The sequence below is a fragment of the Anarhichas minor genome, unplaced genomic scaffold, assembly GCF_050575085.1.
Source record: "Anarhichas minor isolate MPS153535 unplaced genomic scaffold, ASM5057508v1 ptg000004l, whole genome shotgun sequence".
In the NCBI taxonomy this organism is placed as follows: domain Eukaryota; kingdom Metazoa; phylum Chordata; class Actinopteri; order Perciformes; family Anarhichadidae; genus Anarhichas; species Anarhichas minor.
The window spans coordinates 10,984,307-11,011,947 of record NW_027466450.1 but is presented as its reverse complement, the minus strand read 5'-3'; the positions used below and the strand labels follow the sequence as shown (position 1 = coordinate 11,011,947).

Sequence of the window (27,641 nt, the reverse complement as noted above, 5' to 3'; positions counted from 1 at the left end):
TTAACTACTTTGGACAAACAGCATGGTTATTTATACACATTTTATATTTCTCCCAAAGTTTTTAAATCTTGCTCTTCTTAAACATCTTGCATGTTAATGTTTATAAACTGTATTTAGTATTTTTTCATAATTAATATTTATTCTTATTTATTATTTATTGACATTGCACCTTTCTGTAAATATAGTTGTGATACAATGATTACATTGTGTTTTGCATAATTTATTAAATTGGTATTTTCAATTATAATGTTGTCTTTATTTTGTTTTGTGTATTTTCTGGCTTCCTTCTTACAAAAAATGAAACGCAGCACAAACTCAGCAACAAGCTTTTATTGTCCTCCAGGTGGTACAATATTCAGCACAAAAACAGTTAAGTTGATCATGGAATGAAATATAAAATGTTTGAATGTTGCTTTATACAGAAACAACATTAAGGATATTTATGAATAACATAGGTAACTTACTATCTGTGGGTGCTTTAAATATTCACATTAGAGAGTAGTCATATACCAATTACAATATTATATTCTGTTGTTTCATAAAAACATGGTGTCAAAGTCGTAGCGTGCACAGGAGGTACCAGACTATTTGACGTTGTTGTTTAAGGCCTACAACATCAAGTGTGATGAGAACTCCAAGTGGTAAATTAGATCCGGTTTCCAAATCCACATCGCGTCAACGGTCACAGGCATTTCAATCATTCACAAGCTCATTGTTTTGATATGATCTGGCAGGAGAAACAAACAAAAATAGATATTTTTTAGAAATTAAATCTGGTTGTGCTTTCTTTGTATGTGACGGATTTGGAGGGTTTGGGTGCAAACTGAAAACCATGGAATTAATACGAAGATTTACTTTTCAAGACTTCAAAACTTATTTGTAGCATTTTTTTTTGCTAAAATACGACAGGTTTTGGAGAGCGTTCGATGGCTCAGATCAGGAAATGTACACAGCACATACGTTCAAATTGGACAAGGGGGGGGATCAAAACTAAACGTTTCACAGACCATACAGTTGGATGGGATTTATTTCTGCCGTTGAGTAATTTCAATAGTACATGATTTTTCTCTTTAGTGTTATTTACAGTCAATCAAAAACCTGTTGTTTGGGTAATGCTCACTTGGCCTACCGTGACTTAAATCCCATCCAGAGAGATGCTGAGATACAGTCTACCACCACAATGACTTTACATGATGATACTTACTGTGCAATTTGTTCTACGGGTATGAAAAAAAAGACATGTCTTAATACAGACAGCACTTGACACGATGACATTAACATCTTAGCACAATTTAACACCGCCTTTAATTTCTTCTGGCCAAGTATGACAATTTAATTTAAGTTACTGAACTTTACCTTGTAGCCAGTCCAGCCCTTCCTGCAGGCCCTCTCCTTTAATAGCATTGCTGGCACTGAGAAAAATATAAGGAGATGTCGAGAAGTTAATCTGCTTTTGGCGCACGTTCACTTTCTTATGACTTTTCTCGGATCCTGGCTGTTTAAAGCTGTCCTGCTCTTAATCCATCTGCCTTCCATCTGTCTAATGAGTAAACAGGATGGTAAACACATGTATACAAACTAACCAGGCGGTGCCTCCGAATAATATTTAACCCGAGCCATGGAAAAGGACAAACAAGCAGATATTGGAAACAGGCCCAGGAAGGAGTGAGTAAATATGCATGGTCACTTTATTGTCTCTGTTTAAGACTTTAAGCTGCAACTCTGGAAGCATACAATGTTGTGGATGGGGAAGGGGCAGGGCTTGGCTCAGTTCATATTTAATCCAAGTGCACTTCCCTCAACACTACCTGACACTAGCATGATTCCTGTGTTCGTTGTAGGACTGTATGTGTGACCAGAGGACAGATATTTTACCAGATGTTCCAGGGTTTGTCTTTGATGTTCTCTAAAGACAACATCTGGGAGACCTTGACAGAAGACACGGCATCCCGCAGATCCATCTTGTTAGCAAAGAACAATACAGGCAGCTTTTTGCTGCGGATATCTGGATTATAAATCAGACATGAAGGCCAGTGAATTATCGGACAAAAATCATATTTTTATCTATACAATAATTAATTAGTGTGCTGAGTACCAGCAGATCATTTAAAGTTTGATAGACACATTTGATAGACACATTTTATCTTGATTTTATCTGAAAACACACATGGTTTTAACATGCCAGATTCAGACTATGCGGACACTAACAACTGATCCCAGGACACAGTTAGTAGTAATACTAATGGCAATAAACTGCTAAAACTGCATTGTTTGTTATGAACCCTGAACTATGCCTGATAGCATAGTTTACAAAAGGCCTAATATAGTAGAAATATAGTATATGTCAATCATGCTTACCTTCGTGGTTGAGAAGAGTATCTAGTTCCTCTTTGGCAACAACCATTCTCAGTTTGTCACCGCTGTCAATGACAAATATGATGGCATGACTTTCTCTGAGGAGGACAGAAGAATAAGTTAGAATTGAGTCTTGGGGCGGCAACGAGTTTTAATATTTGATGAGTGACGGGCACGTTGTGTGTCTCATACTTGTAGTAATGCTCCCATAGGTTTCTGTATCTGCTCTGCCCAGACATATCAAAGACTGTAAAAGACAGGCTGCAGAGAGAGAGAGAGGGGGAGAGAGAGAGAGAGAGAGAGAGAGAGAGAGAGAGAGAGAGAGAGAGCGCAGACAGCTTAGCATGTTACTCAATGGTGTTTTAGCCATTGTTTTTTATTCCATGTCTGTTAATTACTCACTAATAAATATGCATAATTGTCTGTAAAATTCTACCTTGAACTCTTGAACTTTTCAATGTTGAAGCCAATTGTTGGGACTATTTCTTGTGCCTGTGTCTGCATTCACCCGCACACAGAGACAGAGACACACACACACACACACACACGCGCGCACACACAAACACACAAAAACAGACAAGTAACGGCAAAAGTATGTCAACAAGGAAATAGTATAAGGAAAGTATGATATGGGCTTTACCTGACTAACATGTTTCCAGTCGGGTGACAATGGGCCTAAATGATTCGAATGCTGAAAACAAGCAATCGATGAATGATTGCAGTTAAATAAAGGAGATTTTGACAGGCCTTTGTCACAGTATTTATCCTGAATGATAATGGTATAAGATTTTGTTTTTTATGCATAACAAGATTGTGCCCCCACATGGTAGACTACAGTACACAATCGCCTCTTATAATAAGTCCCAGTTTCATGTACTTACATTCGACGGTTTGAGCTGGTTGATGATGGTAGTTTTGCCGCTGTTGTCCAGTCCCAAACACAAAACGTTGACCTCTTTCTTCCTCAGGCCGAGCCAGCCCGACAGTTTATCCAGCAGCCCCATTAGACTTGATCGATGTTATACCATTTAAATGTTTAACGCATCACCCCGTAGATAGTCTGACTACTGTAAATTAAATATACTGAATTTGAAAGTTGTCATGGAAGTAAACAATGATGATAAACACAGCCGTGGACTGCGTGTTCCCAGTACTTGCTGTGAAAAGTGTCCCAAGCTGAGATGCCGCCTGGGCATCCCAGCTTGGGACAGGTAATCCTATTAAGGAGAATTAAGCTCTTTGAACCACCCGGTGACCTGGTCATGGAGGTTGCGGCTTTCTATCCTATGCATTTGATTTACTAGTCTAACGCCTAACCTTATATTATCTTAATTGGAGCCACTATCTGTTGTGTCAGTCTGTTTGCTATACACTAATTAGAGCAATCTGTGATAAAGTGTTTGATGTAAATCTACAATGAATTAGAAATAACAGAACAAAATGTCACAGTAAGAGAGGAGGTCGTAAATATCTTTAAATGTGGTCACTATATAAACTATATGTATGAGGACATAAAGCATATGTAATCATAATGGGTTTTTTGAAGAAGGGATAAGGCAAACTCTCAACAGAAAAAATATTACATCCAATCTGAATATTATTTATCTTTTACATTTCCATAATGATTGCAGGAATTAAATTTGGGCTTCTCACGTGTCAGGTCTGGAGCTGGTCAGCGGTCCAACAGCTCCATCTTTTGGTTATCAGTTCTGTGTACGACTTCATGGAAGCAACCAGGTTAAAGAGGTGGTGCAAGACTGATACATTCAACAATAGGTTACAATAATAGCTGTATGAATAGATGGGGCTTGATTGCCTCTACGAGCTTTTCGTTTCACAACCTGAAAGACATAGGATAGCATTTCTTCTTTTGAATCAATGCTGTTTTTATTTTAATTTTAAAATGGCAACAAAATGAAATGAGCAGTCAACCTCCAGAACTGTTCATCTTTATTTGCAAATAAATATTCGCTGTAACTGCCTCTTACAGTGTGCAAGATCTACAACATCTCTTTGGAAATTATAAAAAAATAAAATACAAGAATTATAAGTATACTTGTACTTTGTACAAAAGAACGTTCTAACATTGCTCAGCAGTAGAACATGCTAAACAAACAGCATCTGATATTCTCCTTATTCTGTAGAGGGGTGGTGAACGTGAGCGTGTGTGTGTGCAAATCTGTGTGTGTGTTTGGATGTGTGCGGGCACCTTTCCTATTCCTGCAGGCCGGGATGCATAACTACGCCGTGACCGAAAGGCACAGATCTCTGGATCCAGTCTGCCTTTCGACATTAATCATCAAGCCCCGGTTTGCAAGGAAATCCACGGCTGTAGAAGGGCGGTCGCTCTCTTGAATATGGAATACAACTCAAACTAATGGCTAGGTCCCTGTAACGGCACTGAAACGTATGAACCACTCTAAAGTGTTTCTGTCTTGCATGGTTAACAGACTGTAAGGCATTCTGTGTGTGTGTGTGTGTGTGTGTGTGTGTGTGTGTGTGTGCATGTGTGTGTTTGTTACTGTTGATGTTAGAATGACACATGATGAGTTATGATGCTGCTGTTTGTGTTCATTCTCTCTCTGCCATCATAAAAGTCACTTACTGTCTCTGCAGGACCGCTCTGTCCTGGTCACACAAACCGAAGTCTACTGCCTTTTTCTCACCGGTTTCCATCCACCAGGTGGAAGCTACTTGTGCTATTCCCAGCTCAACTAACTAATTATATTCTGCAGCACTGCCTATTCACCACTGACTAAGCGAATGAAGAAAAATGTTGATTCTAATGGCAAACATCTCACAACTTGACATCACCTACTGCAGATCCAACAGTTTTCATTTCAGACTACATCTATGTACACTGGTATGCCATACTGCCACAAATTCCACAACCTTCACAACAATGTAAGAACAGACTGGAGTAGAATAACATTCTAAAATCCATCCAGTAGCTTTGCACCAACAACAAATGATTCTGCTCTGACATCCTGGACCAACTTTGTCCCAGAGGTGCACTGCATTAGTGTGTGTGTGTGTGCAGGCAAAAAGAAAACATGAATGTATATGAAAGCATTTCGGCTCGTTCTGAAGAACCATATAAGTCCATGTTACGTCTCCGGACGATTTCAAACATCTCCTATCTAAGCTCTGTGAACATTCATATGTTGAGACGGTGGAGATTGTGTACTTTCAGGCAATGTATAACAGTCACAATCCAAAATTAATCAGGCTTTTCACACAACTGTGAGCACGCTGGTTGCTAGAAATCGTCGGGATGGACTTGTATGGTTGTTCATCTGAAGGCAACGGATCCAGTTCCGCAAGTTTAGCATGTGACAATAAAAACAGGTGGATGGTGTGGTGTTGGACTCATGTTTACATGTCAACAAGAGTTCTCTCATTGCACAATTCTTCATTTCTCTCTGAGATACTGAGGTGACTGCATAATACTGTATTGCTGATTTGGATAAAAATCTTACATAAATAAAACATCTTTAATAAGATCCAGATTTACTAGGGCTTTCACATACAGGACTGCACATATATAGATATTAGGTTATGATAATAATTATTGATTAATTGTCTATACACTTTTTAAACATTCAAGAAATCTCCGTCGCTTGCTTCTCACTTCTTTCTTCAAGTATTAGCATACCAGATTCTCTGCAGAGAGGTTAAACTAAAGCAATGCAAATCATACCATCATGATATAAATTATCAAACTCCAAAATAAAAGATATCGAGGATACTTTTTCCAAATACGTTTCGATTGCACACCCAATAGCAGCTAAATGAGCACATAACTCGGAGCAAGGAAAGAATACCAACAAGAAAAAAAAGAGTCAAAAGATTCAGTAGATTATGTTTGCAAATCTACATCTAGATATTGTTGCTCCACACAAAAATGACTGCTGCTGCAACAAGGCATTACATTCCCCTAAGAGAGGGCCTGGGCCAGTCTTTAAAGTCTATCAGGCTGCAATAGTCTGGCAGAGCCAGGTATACTGGGTAATGGGTGTATAGTAGGAAAACGTCTGTTACTACTGGATGTGAGGGAGACCAGGGGGCAGTCGGCTGTGGTAGTCTGTCCGGTGACCTCCTTTATGAGGGGTTTAGACTCAGGCACAGGCTGTAGACTGTCTGTCCAAAGGTCTAGACTTCACTTCCCTCTGGTCCATCTGTCTGTCCATCCCAGGTTGTGTTACAGGCTGTCCTCATACATGGAAACCCTTCTCCTGTTCGTGCAGTAGCTGAAGGCGGAGGGTCTGAACGCTGCTGGAGATCCGCCTCTGGTGGCCGATCAGCTCCACCCCTATACGCCTCACATCTCTAGGCCGAGAGGGAAAACACAAAAACACACACACGGGACGCTTTGAGTCTCACTCGTGAGGACTTTTCGTTGACTTCATTCACTGCAGTTTTTTTCAGGGCGGTCCACTGAGTCGGGCAGGCAGTGTTTACACCGACAAGTGTGCTATGAGCTTCATTTATTGTCCTCAGTCATATATGGACTGAGTGAGGATTAACAAAATAATTTCACCGTGCACACTGAGTTTATGTGAGACACAACGTTTCGGTCAATGTGAAACAAAACACATCTTTCAATCTTCACACACCCAGTTTGAACCACCAGCATTCTGTTAAAGGTTTAAGTCTCAACATGAATTTCAGATAACCCCGATGACATCACTATGACATCATCAGGGTTATTTTTAAAAGCTCCCTCATAGAACCACAAAATACATTCACAGTTTGAATTGTACTCCTCGTAAAAAATTAAACTGAACTTCATGACTAAAATTAGTCCCTTTGAATCCCCACTTCTACTAAAAAGATAGTCCTATTTGGTTTCAGGCAACTTAATAATAGTTATATTTAAGCTCTGCTACTCACTCAATACTCATCCTCGCAACAGAATCCAATGTGTTGTAGCCAGCTGCCATGAAATTGCTCTTGTACTGACTCATCTTAATGGCGTCCAGCCAGTCGCCGATGGAGATGAACATTGGGTAGTCCATATCGTCCCCTGGAGATTCTGGAAGACTGATAAAAAAAAAAGAAGGATAATGTCAGATCCTGCCAGTATTTCTAAAGCATCTCAGAGGTGGACAACTGACCTTACTGGTTGACAGTTCTCAGAATGACACACACTTGGTTTTACTTTAAGGCGTAGGAGTAAGAGCATGTTATGAACTTTTATGGACTTCTACCAGCAATGTCACCCTATCTTTGCCTCTGGATTTAGAAGAGATGTCCTATCATAGCTCACTCTTTATTGCAACTCAAATAACTCAAATTCAGATGCTTGAAAAATGTGGTCCCCTGTCACCTCTGCTCAAATGAACTTACAGTGCAGTTACACTTTAAGCACTTCGAAGGAAGTCTTCAATACTGTACCTCTGAATATCCTCTACCAGCGGCAGCAGGCTGCTGGGGTTACGGATCAGTTTATCCAAGAAGGAAACGACATCGGTGAATTTGGGCCGATGACTCCTCTCCTTCTGCCAGCAGTGCAGCATCAGCTGGTGCAGGGCCACAGGGCAGCCCATTGGTGCAGGCAGCCGGTAGCCCTCTTCAATCGAGAGAATCACCTGGAGAGACAGTCGAATGTGATGAAGGACGAAGTCGAAATGTGGAAGAAGGCTGCCGTATTAGAATTGAATTAACTTGAAAATGGATCGATTCGGTGGAAAGTTTCAGAGTTGAAATTGAAATTGTGATTTTTATTTGATCTCGCAGACTGTAGCAGACCAGACAAAGACAATAAACCTACTGACCTATATGTAGCATTGTTCTGCACTGTACAGATTTGTCTAAGGATATGGGGTTTCATTTACAAAGCTTTATTGCCACGAAGTCAACCTACTGAAATTATCAGAACATTCTTCTTTAACTTGAACATAGTGTTTCACAAAATTAAAATGTCTAATGTATGCCTTTATTTCACATTCATCTACTGAGGAGATTCTATTTGTGTGGGCCATTTCTTCCCCTTTCATTTTGTGCAGATTTAACAGTGTAGTGTAACAAAGAGTCTACAGCCAGGCTGTGTGAGGCTGTACAAATGCGATATGAATGATAATGCTAAGATATGAATCAACAAAGCCAGTAGGATTCATCCTCTGGGGGATCATTTTTTTTTATGGCAATCTATCTGATAGTTGTTGAGTTTAGTCTCGACCAAAGAGGTGGACCAACTGACATTTGCTAACCTTTGAGCCATGATGCTAGCATCGACAAGGACATTTTGGGAAGACTAAAGCCTGCAATAGCTTTTTTTTGGCCACTTGAGGGCAGCAGAAACAAACAATATCGACATATCATCACCTTATGAGTTGATACGGCGTTAGTGTTAACAAACAATTGCTTATTTACACATCCAGCAGTTACGGAGTAACTTTAGCATTTCATTTGAAGTCATATTTGTGGCCAACTGATGAATGTGGGTCTAATATTCATTTTGTTTTAGCTCTGCTTTGATCTCCACCAACTCCTGAGGGATGTATTTGGCTTGTTTGCTGCTGAATGCTCCACTATGATCACCATCTAGTCACTAACTCTGTCCGTCTGCTGTTTGGTGCTGAGCAGCGCCTTTTCAGAGCTTTTTCACAAGAGACAGCCAACCTAAGTCTCAGTTTGTTCAGCGACGCCTTTCACATTACAGTACAGTCATTTAATACATTGTTTTTGTAAAAGAAAAATATTAATTAAAGCCACTTTTAGATACATTAACAATAGCTCTGCCTGTCCATTTGTAAGCCTGCAGCAAAGAGGCAGAACAGCAAGCATCTCCGTATTTAATGTTTTGTGTAAGCTTCTATTATTCCCCATAATCTCCTCCTCCTTGGATGTTTGATTTCCAAACAAATAAGTTTGAACTTGGACTTTTATCCTTGTGCCCACACCCAATCTTTACTTACAATCTCTTCCAACAAGAGTAAATCCCGTCTTTATCTGATCTGATAGCGTGTGTTACTGCTGCCTCCATAGATCTCCATGTCATATCTGTGAGTCTACGAGAAAGTAGAGATCCATGTATCCTTGTAGGGAGCAGTGGTAAGTGGCTGACCAGGAAGAGATAGTGTTTGGCTGGTTTTTGCGGCTTGGCTGGCCTTTTGCTTTGGAAAGCACTTCTAAGCAATTCCCAAACAGCAAAAATCCTCCCCAAACCCTGGGACCTTTGTGAATGTGTGTGTGTGTGTGCATAGATGTGTACGAGTCTGTGTGTATGGGGTTGAAGGGATTACGGTGGAGCTTTCACACTCAGCGGAGAGAGGGATGGATCTGCTTCCGCCGTGGCCCCTCCAATCCCTGACCACAGCCCAGGGATCAGCGGGTTGCTCAGCCACACTGAATCCACAGCTTTAAACTCCCCCTCGATCGGCCTGAAGTCCTCTGAACCTCTGACCTTCAATGCTGTTTTCCTCTCCCTCTCACTCATCTTTTTCATCCTTTTGGTGAATCTCACCAGCATATCTGTTCCTCCCCTCCTCTCTCTCTCAGAGGCTTTTCATGTTAGAAAACAGTCAGGGAGCAGGTTAAAGAGCAGCAATTTTAACAGATATAATGGAAAATAAGCTAAAAATTTACTCAGAGGAGCAGGGCTTGAATTGAGGAGTCAATATTGAGGTACGCTGCAGTGCGAGAGGTTAGAGAGCCAGGCTTGTGAGGAGAATATTTGTGGAAACAACATGAACAAGTCTCTTTCATCTGCAGGAATGATCACTGAGATGCCTCAGAGAAATTCACTTAAAGGAATAGTTCACTGTTTAGGTAAAACACCAGCATGTTCAAAATACACTCTGTGAGTTAGCAGCTATGTCAATTGGCTCAATTGTAGCCAAGACAGTAACTAACGACCATTGACGGCGCCAAGGTCACTTCACTTTGAGGTATTTAGTAAGATTTCTAGAAGTTAACATCGTTCAAATACACACATATTACACACTTATAGGGGCTGATTTCTGAAATTACCTAAAAAATGACTGCTTCTATATAGGTAAAAAAAATAAAAGCCAGCGGTAAAATAATTTGGGATCTTTGAAATTGAGATCTTCATCAAATTTGTTCATCAGGGACCTTGTACCCAAAATATGAACCTCAAACCATTATTTAGGCTTTGAGCTAACTTCAGTCCCTGGGCAGGTAAACATGGCTCATAATGACCTCAGCATTACAGACCTGTTTACGGCCCTGATTGTAGCATCCTGTCACCACCAGGATAAACAGGATAACTATTATTGTTGCTTACACATTTAAATGAACTGACTGACGTTTGTTTAACATATTTCATATACAGTAGGCTTTAGTAGTTGTTATTCATTCTCTTGGTACACTTTGGCGACAAACACTATTGTGTTTCATACCAATAAAGCTAGTTTAAGTGATCAAAAAAAAAATAGACATAGAAAGTAAATAAACAAGATATCAGTCACCACACTGATGCCTATTGTCCTCTTCTCTTCCACTGCAGTTGCTCTAACACTTCACACTGAAAAACTTCTTTGTGCCAGGGTGACTCAAAGTGTGTTGAATATAAAGTACACTGTATTTAAGACTTACTCACTTGGTGGCAGAACCTTTTTTTGGATTAAGTCAATGAGACTTGAGAGATTTTTTTATTGAGGAAGGAGAGTGAGGAGGAGATAATGAGGTATTCATGCAATTGGTACTTTATCGTTCTATTTGTAACACTACATTAACATTTTCCAGATTCCCATGTGACACAAATACACGTAAACGACCGTTGTTATGACTGCAATACTCACATCCTGGTTGGACATTTCCCAGTACGGCCGCTCCCCATATGACATCACTTCCCACATGACGATGCCGTAACTCCAGGCGTCGCTGGCCGAGGAGAACTTCCTGTATGAGATGGCCTCGGGAGCAGTCCATCGGATGGGGATCTTACCGCCCTGTTCACGCACAAATACAGTAAATCATTCAAATCATTGAAAGTACGTCTCACTAGCCTCAACCCTGCAAACATCACTTTCCAGCAGAGTTGTGACTGAAGAAATTAGCTGTTAAAGCGTGCAGAGCCATTTTAAAACACACTTAGAATATTTCATAAATTCTGCTGTCCAAGTGCTCTCCTATTCTCAATCCTGAAACTTCATCAATATCTCTGTGTTTATAAATGCCAGAATCCACCTCATCTCACCTCACCTCACCTGTCTCCTCTCCTTTCTCCACATTCCCTCCTCTCTTCTCACCTCACCTCACCCTCCGCTTTCAACCACAGTGCTGTGGAGCAGAAAGCTAAACTTGGAACCGTAAACACAGCATTTCCCTCCCACAATAACCTCAATACAAACCAGGAAATGGAGGTCACTCAGGGCTCAGACAGATTTACAGAGCAGCGTCATTTCAGTTTTTGAAGTTTAGCTTTTCGCTATCTAAGGCAACTCCATCTTTCACTGGCCTCAGGGGAGAAGGCAGAAAGGTAAGAGTGCAGAGCATCAGACTGTCAGTTTGCTGATGTCTCAAGCTGACATAGATACAGTGGCATCAGTCTGTAAACTCAATCTTTAATTAGGAAAGACTCATATTTGGAGGAAAGAAGGAACATACGTTAGAGAATAACAGTGATAAGATACAACAACAGCAGGTAACTGATTTTTGTTATGCGGTGATACAGGGAGATTCAGCCACAGGACAGCTGGTAGGGAGTGTCTGTCTAGTAAACTCTCAGTATATCTCTGTTATTAAATTTGCTGTTTGTTCGGTCTCCACTCCTGTGACTTTCATAGTTCAAGATTTGCAACTCTTCTTTTAATGAGGTTCCCTCAAAAAAACAGGTGCAGAGCAGGAGAAGTCAGCCACCTGTCAGTGAATATGACTGAACTGGGAAAACCTTGAATCCTTGTTATTACTGTTGTGGTAAAGTCCTCAGTGGGAGGTCGGAGCTTTCAGCCAGGAGACTGCAGTCCGTGTCCTCAAACCAAGGAGTTATGTTGCCTGAACATAACAGAGCACTTTTCTGTTGTGTTGTGTTTCAATTTCGAAGTAATTTTAAGCCAAACCATGATGCTTTATTTGACTAAAATTAACAAAGCTGTTTAATTATCTAAACTTAACAAAAAAGTTTTGTTATTTTTTGTTTCAATTTCCAACGTTAACCACTTGTTTCAAACAGTTTCAAACTGCTTAAAACTGTGACCGTAATCCAGGAAAAAACACCTTTCCCTCAAAATGTAATTGAGAGTTTAGTTGTATGGAAATGTAATTTTGAAGGAGACAGGGTTGCTTTTTCAATTGACTGAATTTCCAACAGAATAGCGAGTATGAGCTGAGATGTTGTCGTGCTGTGGCTATTTGTACTTCTATCTGTGTCACTATATTTGCAGAGCTAAAACATGCAAAACCTGCTGCTGAGAAAAGGAGGACAACAGTTATCTTTGGTAGACCACAGCTATATTTTCATCGTAGGCTTTTGAATGCAAATACTAAACACATTTTCCCAAATATTGTATTTGGGTTCAGCAACATGCCTGCCTTTCATCTAATCCCAGTTTGGAGCCTGTACTATAGGGTATATTCCTTGGAACAGGATTACCTCAGCTTTGTTAAAACCTGTAATAAATTAGTATCAGCTGCTTGGTTTTAGAGGGTTGTGTCAGGCGTGTACCGTTGTGGTGTAAGCAGCCTCCGGGTCGTCCTCCAGGACTCGGGACAGGCCGAAGTCGGACACTTTACACACCAGGTTGCTGTTGACGAGGATGTTTCGAGCTGCCAGGTCTCGGTGAACGTAGCCCATGTCTGACAGATACTTCATGCCCGAGGCGATGCCACGCAGCATGCCAACCAGCTGGATGACAGTGAAGTGACCGTCATGTTGCTGACAGGAGAGAGCAGAATACGGAGAACAATGAGTAGCCATTTAAAAAGAATTGAGACAGCACAGACAATGAGAAAGAAAAGGAGTGTATGACGCTGACAAAAACCTAATGGTGTATGGAGCAACATAATATTCTATGTTGAAATACTTCAATGATTTTGTAAAGGAGATCAGAATTATGCTGGCACTTTATTGGCAGGACAATATGTTCCCATTCCAGCTTCTTGAGAGACAGAATGAAACTGCCTGTTTTTCTTGCTCGGTCCACAGCTGTGAGCAATATCCTTAACCTAAGAAGGGTAATCTTGCTATCCCGCCAGCAACAAAGACACACAAGGTAGTTTTGCTTTAACAGACTGAGACAAAGGCCTTTAGAAGATATGTAACGGCTTCATCTTTTTTTCAAGCTATACTTATATCAGCTTTTTTTTGTCCTGTGTAGTTTTCCCACAGAAAACTCCTCCTGAGGCTGAAAGCAGACATAAACACGAGTCGCAACACTCACCCTCAGAAACGAGTCCAGCGATCCGTTTTCCATGTACTCCACCACAATCATCACAGGCCTGCCTGCAGACACACAAACACAACAAACTGCTTATTTCTACAACGATTTTATATTTGCTATTATGGATTTATTCTACTAAGGAGAGTGTATAGCGGAGGGCGAAAGACAAGACAGAAGAAACAGAGCAGAATAATGTAATGACACCTTCGCCACTTCCATTTGGTCTGTGATTAGATTTTCTTACAGGTTTTTAAAAGTTAATATCAAGATTAATTAAAAATCTATTTTATTTCACCATTAAAAATGCAAATGAACTGTAATCATATCCATTATATCAGCTGTTCATGATGCTGAATAAATCTGATGTGATTATCAACAAAGTGACACGTTGTTGACGCCCCCCCCGTCATTGTGTGTGTGTGGTGGGGGTGCCACCATACACACACAATTTTCAAATTTGCATCTATTATCATCTATTATGTACGCATCTAAACATGTGCATACAGATATCACATGACAACATGGAGACATACGTTATTGAACGAAGGTCGTCAAACTATTAGTCAAGAGACGCTGGTCCCAAATGATCCCCCGATGAAGCACAAGATAACGTTCGTAGGTGACACATTGGGCTCTGGTAAACACTGTCTGACAAACTGTGTGTGTGTGTGTGTGTGTAACTGCCAGTCTGAGACAAAGAGAGGGTTGGGGAAACACACAGGCCATCAGCAGTCGATTGATGCATTGAGTCAAGACGCTCAATTCATAAAACTCTTCCAACCCTTTGAACGGGATCTGTTCAGGATTCAGTTCATGCATGACATGAAACACTAGTTTAGAAACAGGTGCAAGCACAGCCTTTTCTTTCCGAATGTTATTGTTTCCCCACAGAGTATCCCTACGGTGTTACAGATTGACTGGTTTACAGCTGGGAGGCAGTTGTCCAGGCCTGTGTGCCGCTGGTGAGCTGTAAACCATTCTGAGCTGCTCTAAAGAGAAATAAAAGTGTTACTGTAGTGAAGTAACACCTTGATACCACTCTCCAGATTCAACTCAGCTTTTTTTCCTCACGTAGGAATGTGAAAAATCACACGGTGGAAGGTATCACTCACATCTATAGTGTCAATGCAAAGATTTGTGAAAGGATTACTTTAATACATGTGAATGGCTTTGTAGGATACAGAGCATTTCCTGTTTCATAAAGAGCATATAGCAGTGTCACTGTAGTTTCACTTTAAAGATCCGAATTTCAGACAAAGGATATTTCACAGCTTGTGACATGTGACAACTGGTCTAAATGACATCTGTCACCACCACTTCACCCCCTCAAATCCATGTCTGATAATTGCTGTGACAGACAATAACAACCACAGTTGGCGGTGTTAGACAGTGGACACAAATGTTATTGTGCTACTTCCATCCATCAGCTCCTCAAAATCTCATACTATAGCTTCAAATATAGATGCATTCCACATTTTCTCTTCCGGAATAACCAGGACCGTTTGGACATTAAGATTGATTTGATGTGAATAGTTGCATTCAAGATGTTATGATGTTACAAAATGCATTTAAGCAAAATTCTGAAAGTTATAATTTTTTAGGTGCAACTTTTTCCCGAACAATTCGGAAGAATGGGACGCACCCAAACTTTGATGCGCACATGTCGAATGGATCGGCATTATAACACATTAGGTGGGGTTACAAGCCAGCATGACAGTTCATTTACTCGCAGGGCTATTGATGTATAAATTGACAGCGAGATCGACCAATCTGTTCATGTACAACCCTCACTTTGATTCGCTGGGACTGATAGGGTTAGGGGACTCAACATCTCATTGGAGGAGACAGCAGGTGAGACTGCTGGCAGCACTGAGACCATTCTGCCTGCACTCGAAAGCAGACAGCATACCACACAAAGTCAGATTTATGCTTCAATAATACAGTATGTTTTAATTGAAAAAGAGGGAGGCTTTGAGGATGAGTGGTGGTGGTTTGGCAAACATCCCAGTCGCCAGAAGAAATGTTGGCATCGTACGTTTCTGCAAACCACAGATACATTCAGTGTGGACATTTCTGAACCAAAAATACGTTTCAGGAACGTGAAATGCAAGGTGATTAAGGTTGTGAACGGTTGGTTAGATTAAGGCAACAAAACTACTTGGTCAGGGTAGAAGAAACATCATGGTTTGTGTTATCGTTATCATTGAACGTGTATATTGCGAGTTCTAATCTCTTGCAGGTAAGGAAGAAAACTGATGAAAAAGTTTTTGTGGCTTACAACTTTGGGAAAACAGAAATATTGACTGCGTTACATTCACTTTTAAACAGCTTGAATTTGTTTTACGTTCAAAACAACCAAAGCTGAATCAAGCATCAACATCAACAAGGGAATGCTGATCCTAACTCCACACTGCTGTCACCAGAGAAAAGAAGGCATGGTGGGTATATGGATGGATGGATGAGAAGACTTACTTCAGACCAAATAGGCACATGATGTTGCTTTTTTTTTTTTGTATCATCACACCCGTAAATTTGCAGATACTTTCCCCCCAACACCAACCCAGGAGGGACAGGAAGGAAATGATTTGATCAAGCTTGGCGTTTTCTGAGCTAATTAGCAAGGCCCAGAAACAATATGCAGTGCAGCGCCTGAACAAAAACAAATGCACCTGTTTGCCAGAGTCAAATGTGTCACCTGTTATTTCGGAGCAGGTATAGCAGTCAGTCACAGCACAATACACTCCATAATTAGTCTCTGAAGAAGAACAACAGATGTAGGGAGTGAAAGATGGAGAAAGTGAGTGAAAGACAAAGAGAGAGGCAGGCAGACAGAAAAGGGATAAGAATAATGTGTCTCTATATATGATACCCCCACTGCCAAGCACAAATGGCTTTTGATTGCATGATTTGGTGTATTGTCTTGTGCGTGTGTGTGTGTGTGTGTGTGTGTGTGTGCATGCACCATTGGAAATGGTTTGCTCTGATAAATTCCTCTCTTAAAAACGCAGACGACTTACAATCCGTTAAATTGGTTAGTTCTTCTTATGTTAGATTCAACCATTTTCCTGAATATATTTCATGCTTTTTACTTTTCATGTGATATTACATACGTATAGACTTTATTTATTTTCATGTCAAAGTATCGTTTACAAGTTAAAAATGATACTACTTGTAAGAAGTGTTCTACATGATTAAAACTGAGAGTGGACTTTCTTTTACTTTAAAGCCTCTCAGGGGAAAACATAAGAGAGAAATTAAGAGTTCAAGGGTTTGTGGTGTTGTTATTAAAAAGCAAAAGAAATCATAATAATATGAAGAGAAGTAAGGCCAGATACAACATTTTACTGTGATTTGATATCTACAGCTGTGAAAATGCTGCTATTCAGAAATAAAAAACCTTCGAAAGTCTATTCTGTGCAGCCTGTCGGTGCTGTTGACCTCTGACCTCTGCTGTGATGAAAAATCCTTCCCAAACACAGTGACTCAAAATGGTTTTATTCTTTTATCATCAGATCTCTAACCAGAGAAATCATCTCAGTGTTGTGTGGGAGGATTTTTTTTCACTCAACAGCTTCGGTGATGATCAACTATAAAAACTACAGTTAAATCTATCCATGCAAAACATCAGTAATCAGCAGCCTTTCAAGACCCTTATCAGCTGAACCCTTGTCAGCAGGGTGAAGCTGAGATGTGTCCTCTATCTACATTCGGGGGAGGGGAGGGGGGGGGGGGGGGGGGGTGCACATTTATATTCACAGCAATGTCTCAGTTTATACGACCCCTGTAAAAACAACCATATGTTGTGCAGGGTGAGCCCCGTAAAAAAGAGCTCGTTAACAACACAACACACACTTTTTGTAGGTAAAGCCTATTCCTGCACAACAATCGGGGCATTAGACCTAACGTGAACATGCATGCACTCACACACAATATAAACGCACAAGCGCTATGAGCATGTGTAGAAGATAATGCATGCTCCACACGAGGCGTAAACATGAAACAAAACTGTGCGAACAAACAACACAACAGCTCACTTATCTTGTAAATACCAAGAAAATCAGGTTTTGATTTGTTATTCTACACCAAAAAAAATGCAACCTTAAAAAAATGTTTTACTGCAATTTACCATTCGGACATCCAAAGCCAGGAATTTGTCCATCAGACTGTGGTTAACACTGTGGTGGATAAAGAGATGGCAATTTCAAATGCTCTTGTTACAATTTATTTTGCTTTTAAAGCGAAGTGCTTAATGCGAGTGCAGCATCTGGGTCGCCCCCAGACAACACAACTGGAGGGAGTTGTTTTTAAGGAAAGTGCAAATATTTAAATGACAAATTGTTCCTAGCTTTGTCTCTGTGAGGTACTGGAAATCTACATGGACAAATGCACCACACATCCACAGAAGTAGCGTTGCTTTGGATGGGCACCAGCGTAGTTATTTGAGTTGAGTGACAGTGGTTGTTTCTCATGTTTAGAACCACATTGCGACTCAACATATCTACTTTTACAACACACATGAACATTTTAAAATAGAGTCTGACCCATATGAGACTGCCAAATGTATCTGAACTTAGTTAATTGACATCTCCGTTAATCCTACTTACTTTTGGTGACCACGCCCTCTAGCCTGATGATGTTGGGGTGGTCAAACTGGCCCATGATTGACGCCTCGCGCAGGAAGTCCCGCCTCTGACGCTCTACATATCCGCCCTTCAGTGTCTTTATTGCCACGGCGATCTCCTTCTTCCCCGGTGTTCTCAGGCGGCCGCTGCACACCTCGCCAAACTCACCTGAAGCACACAAACAACCACACTCACACACACATCTTATCACCATCACATATCAGAGGCAGCACGGTCTGCCACCTGAGGGCACTGTTGCAGTTCCCATCTAAACTCCAGCATTATTGCCTCTTCTCTGATTACTTTAACTTCATGAAATTCTCTCTTTCACCTTCTAAGAAAAGCCTTGAATCTATTGTTATATTTTCTTTTGTTCTCTAAACCGGTTAAGCTTTAATATTCCTACAGTCTGCGGAGAGAAAATGAGACCGAGACACTGGGAAATGGAAAAAAAAGTCATCCTCTTCAGTGTGTACAATGGTAGTAGAAGGGGTTCATAATATTTATACGTGTGGAATGAAAATAGATCATCTCCTTTGGCATATTCAAATCTATTGTTATTCTAACCAACATGAAACGATCCTCTTCCATCCACATGGCGAACGGTAAAGACACTAGTGTATAACTGTGTGTGCGTGTATACCTGCTCCGATCACCCTCTCGATACGGATCCTGGAGGGGTCGATCTCCTTGGTGAACTCGTGGACAGCCTGCGTCGGGTCTTCATATGTATCAGGGTCCACATAGGTCTTTATTCCCGGGAAAGGGACTGTGGGACAGAGAGAAAGATACAATGAGTTACAGTGTGTGTGTTTTTAATACCGTGACCAGGCTGCAAGGTAAAATTGGCTAAACTTAGATGACCATTTTTTAAAACTCACATTGATTTGAATTCAAATGAAAGAATATATGAAAAAATTGGCTACTGCCAATAACAGCTACAGTACTGCTACTGCTTTTACCGCCATTATTACTATTTCTACTACAGCAGCTGCTGCTGTGGCTACAAATACACTCAACAGTGAACACGGGAAAGATTCTGAAAAATAAATAAAAAATAAAAAATAAATTGACATATTTTGGTTTCGGTGGAGAATAAACACACAAATAGGAAAACAAATGAATGTGAGGCTGATCTTTAATATATTTAATGTCAAAATAACAAAAACACTACCAGCTGAAATACGCTGACTGCACAGGAATGAATAAGTTGTAACACCGTAGCATCCTATCGACTAAAACTAGTCAGCAAGTGAGTAACAGCGCATCACAGGACATTACATACTGTATATTTAAATACCACACGCACATCTCTACCAAAACAACGCACACACACACACACACGCACACACACACACACACACACGCACACACACACACACACACACACACACACACACACACAGCTGTCCTTTGCTGAGAATCAGCAGGGTAGCACACTGAGACAGTTTTTTAACCGGGGCGAGGTTTCAACCCCTGCTTTAAGCAAGCGTCCACCCTGTTGAAGTGTCCTTGAGCAAGTCAGTGACTCTTTAACAGGCCGCTGCTGTTCTGCCTTCTGACCCCGACCTCAGTGGAAGGGAGGAGGGGAGGGGCTGGCTCGACAAAATGTGTGTTTGTCCTTCAAGATCGATAAAGTGTCACAAAACCAAAATAAAACACAATGAGTTGTCTCTGATGTATGAACTGGCACCGGCAAAACCCAAACAACCATGTATTCCCCTCAAAGTTTCTGCTCATTACCACAGCCAGGGCTGAGACAAGACACAGGCACACTCACGTATACGGTTTGTGTTTTAATCTTGGCTATCAGAGCACTATGTGGCAGCTTGTTAGCCACCTTCAGAAAACAAATCTGATGTATATATTTTTTCTGCCTTTCTAGCCTCAATCTAAGTGTCCTCTTAGAACGGCCTCATTTGTCTTTGTCCTCTCCTGTCTTCCTCTACTTTTCATCCTGGTTGCCCTTCCTATTCTTGTTTCTCTCTCTCCTCTCAGTTTCTCCTCTAGCAATCTTCCCATGTCTCGCCCCAATCTTTGTCTCTATGCTCACTTTCAAACATCTTTTTTTTTTTTTCACTTTACAGCTCTCATTACAATTTTTGTTTTTTTATGTCGGAAATGAAAAGTTGGGTACCAAAAGACAAAAGAGAGGCAAAAGAGACAGAAGGGTACAGGAGTGCAGAAGCAGACAGCTCAGGGATGCAGCTAAGTGACCAGATTATTCAAAAAGAAGAAGAAATTGAAATGAAAATGAAAAATGCTCATGTAGAACATCAAATGTTGAGTGCTGGAGAGGAAGGAGAGGAAACAGACAGATGAAGGAGCATGGTGGTTTAAATAATTTTGCTCCGTTGACTATGATATAAATGTCACATTTCCTACTCTTTTTCCTGGTAGTTCTGAGACAATAGCAAGTCAATATTTGTGCATTCTGTACAAGGTTTGTGTTGGAGGCAAAATTCAAATATGCGTATAGGCACAGAATCACATGGGAAATGATCCATACAGCGCTACAATTTGCATGTTGAATACAAAGAGAAGAGCACGTGCTAGCCTGCTACACTTGCTTCTCTATTTATTTGCAAAGACGCAACACAGAATAAAACTCTTTCTCACTGGCAAAAGTCATTTTCAACACTAACATTATGCAATATACCGAACAAATTTTACATTTAAATATAACACGTAACACCTTGCGAACTTCCTCCTACCATCATTACCATAAACATGAAAATCAATTATTGACTCAATATTTTTGCCATGTGAAATTTGCAAAAAAATAAAAAAACTGTCACTGAGAGAGAAAAAACAACAACAACAACAAAGAAGAGAGATGTAGACAGATTGATTTACCAAGTCCATTCTGATAATCGGTCCTCCTTTTCTCCTCTGAAGACATCTTGGCCTTAAAGTACCACTGACACCTGGAAAACACATTGATGGACAGAGTTAAAGTCACAATCTTGAAAATCAGTTTCGTTCTCTTTGGCGGTACCTATGACGATAAGCGGTAATGGCAAGTGGGTTTTGGATCTCACTCCCCAGAGAGCCACACAGTGGCAGTAGATCTTGGGATTGGCACTTGTTGTTCTTGAATAATTAAAATAATCCAGATTATATCTGTGTTCACTGCTGTTTCTTATTGTTTTATATTGAGTTAATGTAAAGCACTTTGTAATCCATGTCTGTCACATATTCTACGGATATAGACAGTGAAACTGTGGTGAAAAGTGTAATGGTGCTGGTATGATGTCAATACGTGTTTGTGTGTTTGAGCTTCTGCAGTCAACACAAAAAAAACGTGATTCTTTAGGAGGACTTTTAGCAGCTCTTTTCTCACGTTTGCAAGACAGAGAGAGACATAAATGTTATTGTTATAGTGACACCTTCAGATGAACTGGTACTGCTGGATGTGACAACAAATAAAGAGTTCATACGGGAGGTTGCTATGAGGTGTTAGAGGGAAAAATACCACAACAAAAACGTGTGAGGAAGAGAGAGATCAAACCATTCAGACATAAACCAGAGAGAAAAGACAGAGAAAGAGGTGGCCTGAAATCTCAGAGGCTAATTAGCCTACAATCCATTACATCTTCATTGGAACACAGATTAATACAACCAGTTCATGAAAGCTTCTGAAAAACTTCTTTCAGGTAGAAATCCAGCACTCAACAGGATCAAACAGCAGCGAAACAACACAAAGCTATTGTGTATATGACCTAGAATGAAACAGAATAAAACTAAACAATATTAGAAGGTTGTTTTATTATTGCAGCTCATCATTTGAAGAAAGTTGTTGGCAGACGGTGAGCGTCAGGCCTTGGAAGAGATGGTCTACAGATTAAGTTAATGTGATGCAAATGGAAGTGGTGTGCAGAAATATACACATCAACACACAGATTCAAAATTGTTGAGAAAATAAAGTAAATGGAACTTAAAGGAATAGAAACTCTTTCACAGAGAGAATTAAATGCATCCACTGATTCAAAAACTCTGTCGTCCTCCTGTGTGTGTGTGTGTGTGTGTTTATCTGGGCACGGAGACAACGAGAGACAGTCAACGACTGATAAAAAGCTGATGCCAAGAAAATCTGAAAAGCTGAGAGATTAGATGACAGCATCTGCAAAAGACCAGAGAGGAATTTATCCAAATACGTAGATGCTTGGATGTTGAAATAAAAAGTGAAGAAAACACAAAGTACCCCGTCAGAATCACACAGAGCCAAGAAGAGCGCTCATGGCAAAGTACAGCGTGCAGACATGAATTTGACTCAGAGCTCACAACACATTGACACAAAATACTTAAAAGGAACGCCAACTGTAAAGTGTTGAATACATAAATAATAACTAGCAAAAATAAAAAAGAGGGAAACCTGAAAACAAGAAGGTGTTTGATGTCATGTGATATCACTCTCATGCTAATCCGTTTGAGATTTAGATAAAATTATATAGTTATTGTCATCTTCAAAGTGTCAGACTATGTGTACAATGTGCCTGAAATTCTGTTTTACTACACAATCATGTATGTGGGTCCCCCCCGTGATCCGTTACCCTAATTGCTATAAACATAACATTGACACTATCATCAACTTATGAAGTTATGTGGAACCTGCTAGCATGTCATGTTTGTGTCCACATGATGACTGTCAGCCCAGTATTCACTCCTTTCAGCTCTGTTTTGGTCTCCACCAACTCCTGAGTGAGTTAAAAAAAAACATTTTCTCTTTGTGTTTCTTTTGTATTGATCAGCATCTAGATTTCCGATTTTCCTAAAGGATACATTTCCTCTGTTCATAATGTGAAGCAAGGGCTGCTGCCTCGGTAACTGTTTTAATCAACATAAACAACATCCAGCAAGCAACGGTAGAGAGAATTGTACTGCCTAATAAAGTGGCAAAATGATTCGATAATGTACGGTGAGATTGAATTAATCAGGAGTCAAAATGGCCACAATGTACTAGTGGAGAAAGTGTGTGTAAGCGCTTGCTTGTATGAATGTGTGTGGGTTCATGTGATCATATGTGAGCATCCTCCTCTTTGAAGACTTAACATAATCCGGGTTGCCACATTAGAGCAGGTGTCAGGGGGCTACGAGCCGCAGGGTTGCCAGATTGGGCTTGGGCTAAGTGAAGTCTGTGGGATCCTGGACACTGATAGACAGAGCCGATAACATGACGGCCAACACTGGCTGGGAGGACAAGAAGGGGATTTGGAAAGCTACTGTTGACCTCTGGTGATGGGGTCAAGCTGTTCATTAAAGAAATGGTGGCATGTGCCTTTATCAGTCTTTTCCAGTCCTATCCTCTGATCCCCTTTATCCGCCTTTCCCCCTCTGTCTCACTGGCTTTCATGTTGAAAAGAGGCCGCACATCCAGACACAGACACACACAAAGACAGTTATCACACACAAAGACCTTGGCTTCTGTCACCGCTCTCTGGGCTGCTGAGTATTGTTACATTACATATTCACAAGCACTTTACACACCCACACATACACATGCACCTCGGTAAAAACAACCTTGCCAAGAGCCCTAATCAAAGCATCAGTGTAATTCAAACCACTCCTCTCTGGCCCCAACATCCCTCACAGTCACCTCACCATGGCACAACGCTCTGCTGCCACAGAGGGCACAGAAAGGAAGGATGAAAGATAATATGAAGAAAACGATAACAAAAAAAAAGTAGCAGAGACTGACAGGCAACTCAAGGATAAAGAGCACACATACAGTAAAACTCTTCAGCTAGGTGTGCAGTCGTGACAGCTTTGCTCTAGTTGAAATTTAACAAGAGCAGATGCAAACATAGATGGAAATCAAGGACGCTTTTAGGGCAACCAGGTGTGAAAACTCCTCGTACAGCGGGTCCTCTTATATCCGCACTTGTGTTGTAGGACCGTACATCTATGAGGGCTGTGTGACTGAAAGCTTTCTCTGGCAGCTCAAATGTATTTGGAGTTTTTTTTTTTAAATTGAAAGAGAGTGAAAGTCCCTCCTACTCAGGGCAGAAGGATCACAGATATGATGGATCGTGATATAGTCAGAAAAACACTCCAACTGCTGCAGCGACTGCTTTTAGCTAGATTGAAGTAAAAAAAGGCCCTTTTTGTGCTAGAATGCAAAAAGTCTAAAGGGCTTGTTTTAGCTATTGCAGCTGGTGTGTGTGTGTGAGTTTTTCATACATATACCAGTGAAAAAGACACTCCTACACACACTGGGATCACATCATACAAATAAGAAGAAAATTATAAATCCCTGCCATAACTCTATTGCTTTCAGCTTTTTCTAAGGCGATGGCCTTAAAACTCTTTTGGCATTCACATCATGCTAACGCTAAAGGACTTCCCTGTGAGGTAGTGCACCTTGTCTGATGAACACATTGATCTCATATCTGTGAAGTTCACTGCTCACCCGTGAAAATTCTCTGGCAACCAGCACAGTTCAATGCGTAAACGAATATGCAAGTGTTTACCGCTGCAGTTTCTCTAACGGGTGCCAGATCCCGTTGGTGCAAACATTTGCTAAAGCCAAAGTTAAAAAAATGAGCTCAACTGATATTTAGTACATATAAGTGTATTGCTACTCCAAAGTAAGACAGAGATAGAGGTATCAAGGCCCCGTACCACCAGAAAGTGTCACGGCAAAGTTCATCCGTACGTCCTCACAAAACAGGCAGTGGTAGAAGCTTGGTGATTTAGGGACTGCTCACAAGTTGGTGAAGCGCTGTGACGACTGTTGGCACGCTTGTTAAGACAATTTAGACAGTGAATTCAAGAGACATTTTTTTAAACATTGACTCCTGTCTCATAACTGTCTGCAAACCATTCCTCTTTAGTGGAGCGGTTAAAACTCAAACAGAGGAGAGTTCAATAAAAGTGTGTGGTGCAACACAGCCAATAAGATAGAATAGCTTGCTCCAAGGCCAGAACTGTCAAGATGATTTGCTATTGGTCAATTGTGCAAATTTGTGTGTTGAACAAGTGAAACGTTTTGTGGATTTATCTGCCAACGCAACAAAAACTTTTTAAAAACTTTAAAAACTTTAGTGTGACCAGGCCTCCAGGAAATAAAAGCTAATGATATTTCCAATAACTTTCGGCGGATAATCTTTTAAATACAATTTTTTCTGCGATAGAACATCATCACATAGGAACAAAGATGGCGCTGGCTGTCGTATGGATTTCAGCTTTGGGTTTTCCTCACCAATATTATGTTAAAGTTGATTGTAGTTGCAAATACCTGAACTTGAATGTCAACTTACTTAGCTACCAATTGTTACCAACTACCGGCTACCAACTGTATTTTTTGGAAACAATCCTTCTCTTGTGATACGTCTTGGTGCTAACCTTCTGACGCTAGCACTAACTTAGGAAAGGGAAGATAAAAAAGAACCATCGTCGAAGAACCAACGATAGTAATCGATATGGAAACTGATACTTTAAGAAAAAAGAGAAACATAAGTATGACTTTTTACTTTTCTTGCAAATTCTCCGAAACTATCTAGCAAATAGATGAACCCATACATCACAATAGAACATCTATCATCTATAAACACTTTTAGATTTCTGTACAATAAACGTTCATTTCAGGTCCTTTATATTACTCTTAATATTTGCACATGCTCTCAGAGGCTGTGCTTTTTTAAAATGCAAATCCGACCATAGCAAATCATCTGGACCCTAAATTTAGCAGAATGTGCAATCAAACACAAGTATCATATTTGCTCCTGATTCTTTCCAATCCTCTCTTTTAAAGTGTCCTTAAGACAACTGGCAAACTTGACTTTAAATTTCCAAATGTGTCTCTCAATGTCTATACAGATTGTGAGCATATTTACTTTGTGTTTTACCAGAGATGGCACCATGAGAGAGAAATTTAAAGCAACAGCAGTGTTGACAGAAAGGTTTATCTGTTACTGATTAGATTTAGTTTATTTGCAAAACTGGAAACCAGTGACAACATATTAGCACCATCATACCTTTAAAGAGGCTGTTGTCAATGTTTTATGAAAAAAAAAACCCCGTATCAAATGACAATTTGAAAGCCACGTGACACCTTTTGAGGGGTCGGTTGTGGTGATGAACCTACAGAGAATTATTACCTGAATAAGCAGCCCTCAGCTTTACAAATGGAGCTTTATTGGGTCCGGCTGACAACTTTATTGTTTTGGTTCACTCTCAACGGACTCATAGAGCTGTTTTCATTGACAAACGTCTAAAAACCTGCACTGTACACAAGCACCAAACAGCATACAGACATATAACGACTAGCTGAAGCATTTAGCAGCTAAAGAGCCAGATATTTTCCTCAGGAGTTGGTAGAGACCAAACCAGAGCTAAAAGAAATAATAACATTGGCCTTACATTTATCAGGTGGCCGGACTCCAGATAAATGATAATGTTGCTCTGAACTGCTGGATTTGTAAATAAGTAACTGTTTGCTGACAAGGATGTCGTATGAACTTAAAAAAGTGATAACATGTCGATGTTGTGCTCACAACTTCAAACCACTGCCCCAAGTGGCAAAATAAGTGATTGCAGGTTTATCGAATCGGATTCGATGTTTTAGCATATCTGTAGAAGTTAATGGTATTACGTTAACTTTCCCATGTTGGAACATTGAATATTTGAAGTAATTGATGCAGATTGAGCTCTTGTGTTGTAAATATAGCTCCCTACATTTAAACATCGCTCTTGAAAAATACAACAAAAATACAAAGGAAATATTTATGATGTGAAATGGCACATTATTTAGCCTACAAACCTTCTCAGCCTCACACTTCTGAAATGAAGTCCTTTTTTTTCTCACACATTCACTCACACAAAAAGAGAGTCTTGCTTTGCCTTTCATTTGCTCTCTGAATATTTCTGTCCATGTGTGTGTGTCTGTGTTTTTACCTCCGCCATTATTGATCCATGTTCATACATGTGTGTCTTGTTTGTGCTAGATGGGCCATAAGCAATGTAATGGTATATAATAACCATAATAATCATGAGATTATGTAATAATCTAGGCTGCTCTAAAAATGGTTTCTTGTGAGGCTTGTGCGTCATACGCAGAAATCTCACAAAACACATTCATACATGTGTGTAAGTTCACACACAGATCTCACTAATAGACGCGTGCACATATCAAACCAGCCTTCCTCAAGATGTTTTCAGCATCACTTCAATTTAGGGGTATAGAAAGTCCAAAGGCTGAAGCAAAATGTAATCAAGTCCTTTTTAATGCAAGGTTTCTCCAATTAGCTGAAATGCAGAACAATTACACTGTAAGGCAAGGAATATGACGGTGTTTACAGTACTGTAGTTGAAGGAA

General features: G+C 40.3%; 2 protein-coding genes across 2 annotated transcripts in view; both read right to left on the bottom strand.

Annotated features, from left to right (window-relative positions):
• Positions 1 to 693: 693 nt before the first annotated feature.
• Positions 694 to 3,359, bottom strand: LOC142963531 (ADP-ribosylation factor-like protein 6). Its single transcript, XM_076104077.1, has 8 exons — positions 3,237 to 3,359; positions 2,792 to 2,853; positions 2,548 to 2,616; positions 2,359 to 2,453; positions 1,876 to 2,005; positions 1,357 to 1,412; positions 1,205 to 1,217; positions 694 to 727 (listed from the first exon to the last, which is right to left on the bottom strand). The coding sequence occupies exons 1-8, from the start codon at positions 3,357 to 3,359 to the stop codon at positions 694 to 696; spliced, it is 582 nt and encodes a 193-aa protein (XP_075960192.1).
• A 3,210-nt stretch (positions 3,360 to 6,569) lies between these two features.
• LOC142969242 (ephrin type-A receptor 6-like) overlaps positions 6,570 to 27,641 on the bottom strand; it is a 130,612-nt gene continuing 109,540 nt past the window's right edge. The window contains exons 9-17 of the mRNA XM_076109035.1: positions 21,182 to 21,252; positions 18,969 to 19,094; positions 18,308 to 18,493; positions 13,704 to 13,765; positions 12,989 to 13,198; positions 11,124 to 11,273; positions 7,753 to 7,946; positions 7,249 to 7,398; positions 6,570 to 6,684 (exon numbers count right to left, since the gene is read on the bottom strand). Of these exons, the coding sequence (XP_075965150.1) occupies positions 6,570 to 6,684; positions 7,249 to 7,398; positions 7,753 to 7,946; positions 11,124 to 11,273; positions 12,989 to 13,198; positions 13,704 to 13,765; positions 18,308 to 18,493; positions 18,969 to 19,094; positions 21,182 to 21,252 (1,264 nt within the window). The remainder of the gene's footprint in view (positions 6,685 to 7,248; positions 7,399 to 7,752; positions 7,947 to 11,123; positions 11,274 to 12,988; positions 13,199 to 13,703; positions 13,766 to 18,307; positions 18,494 to 18,968; positions 19,095 to 21,181; positions 21,253 to 27,641) is intronic.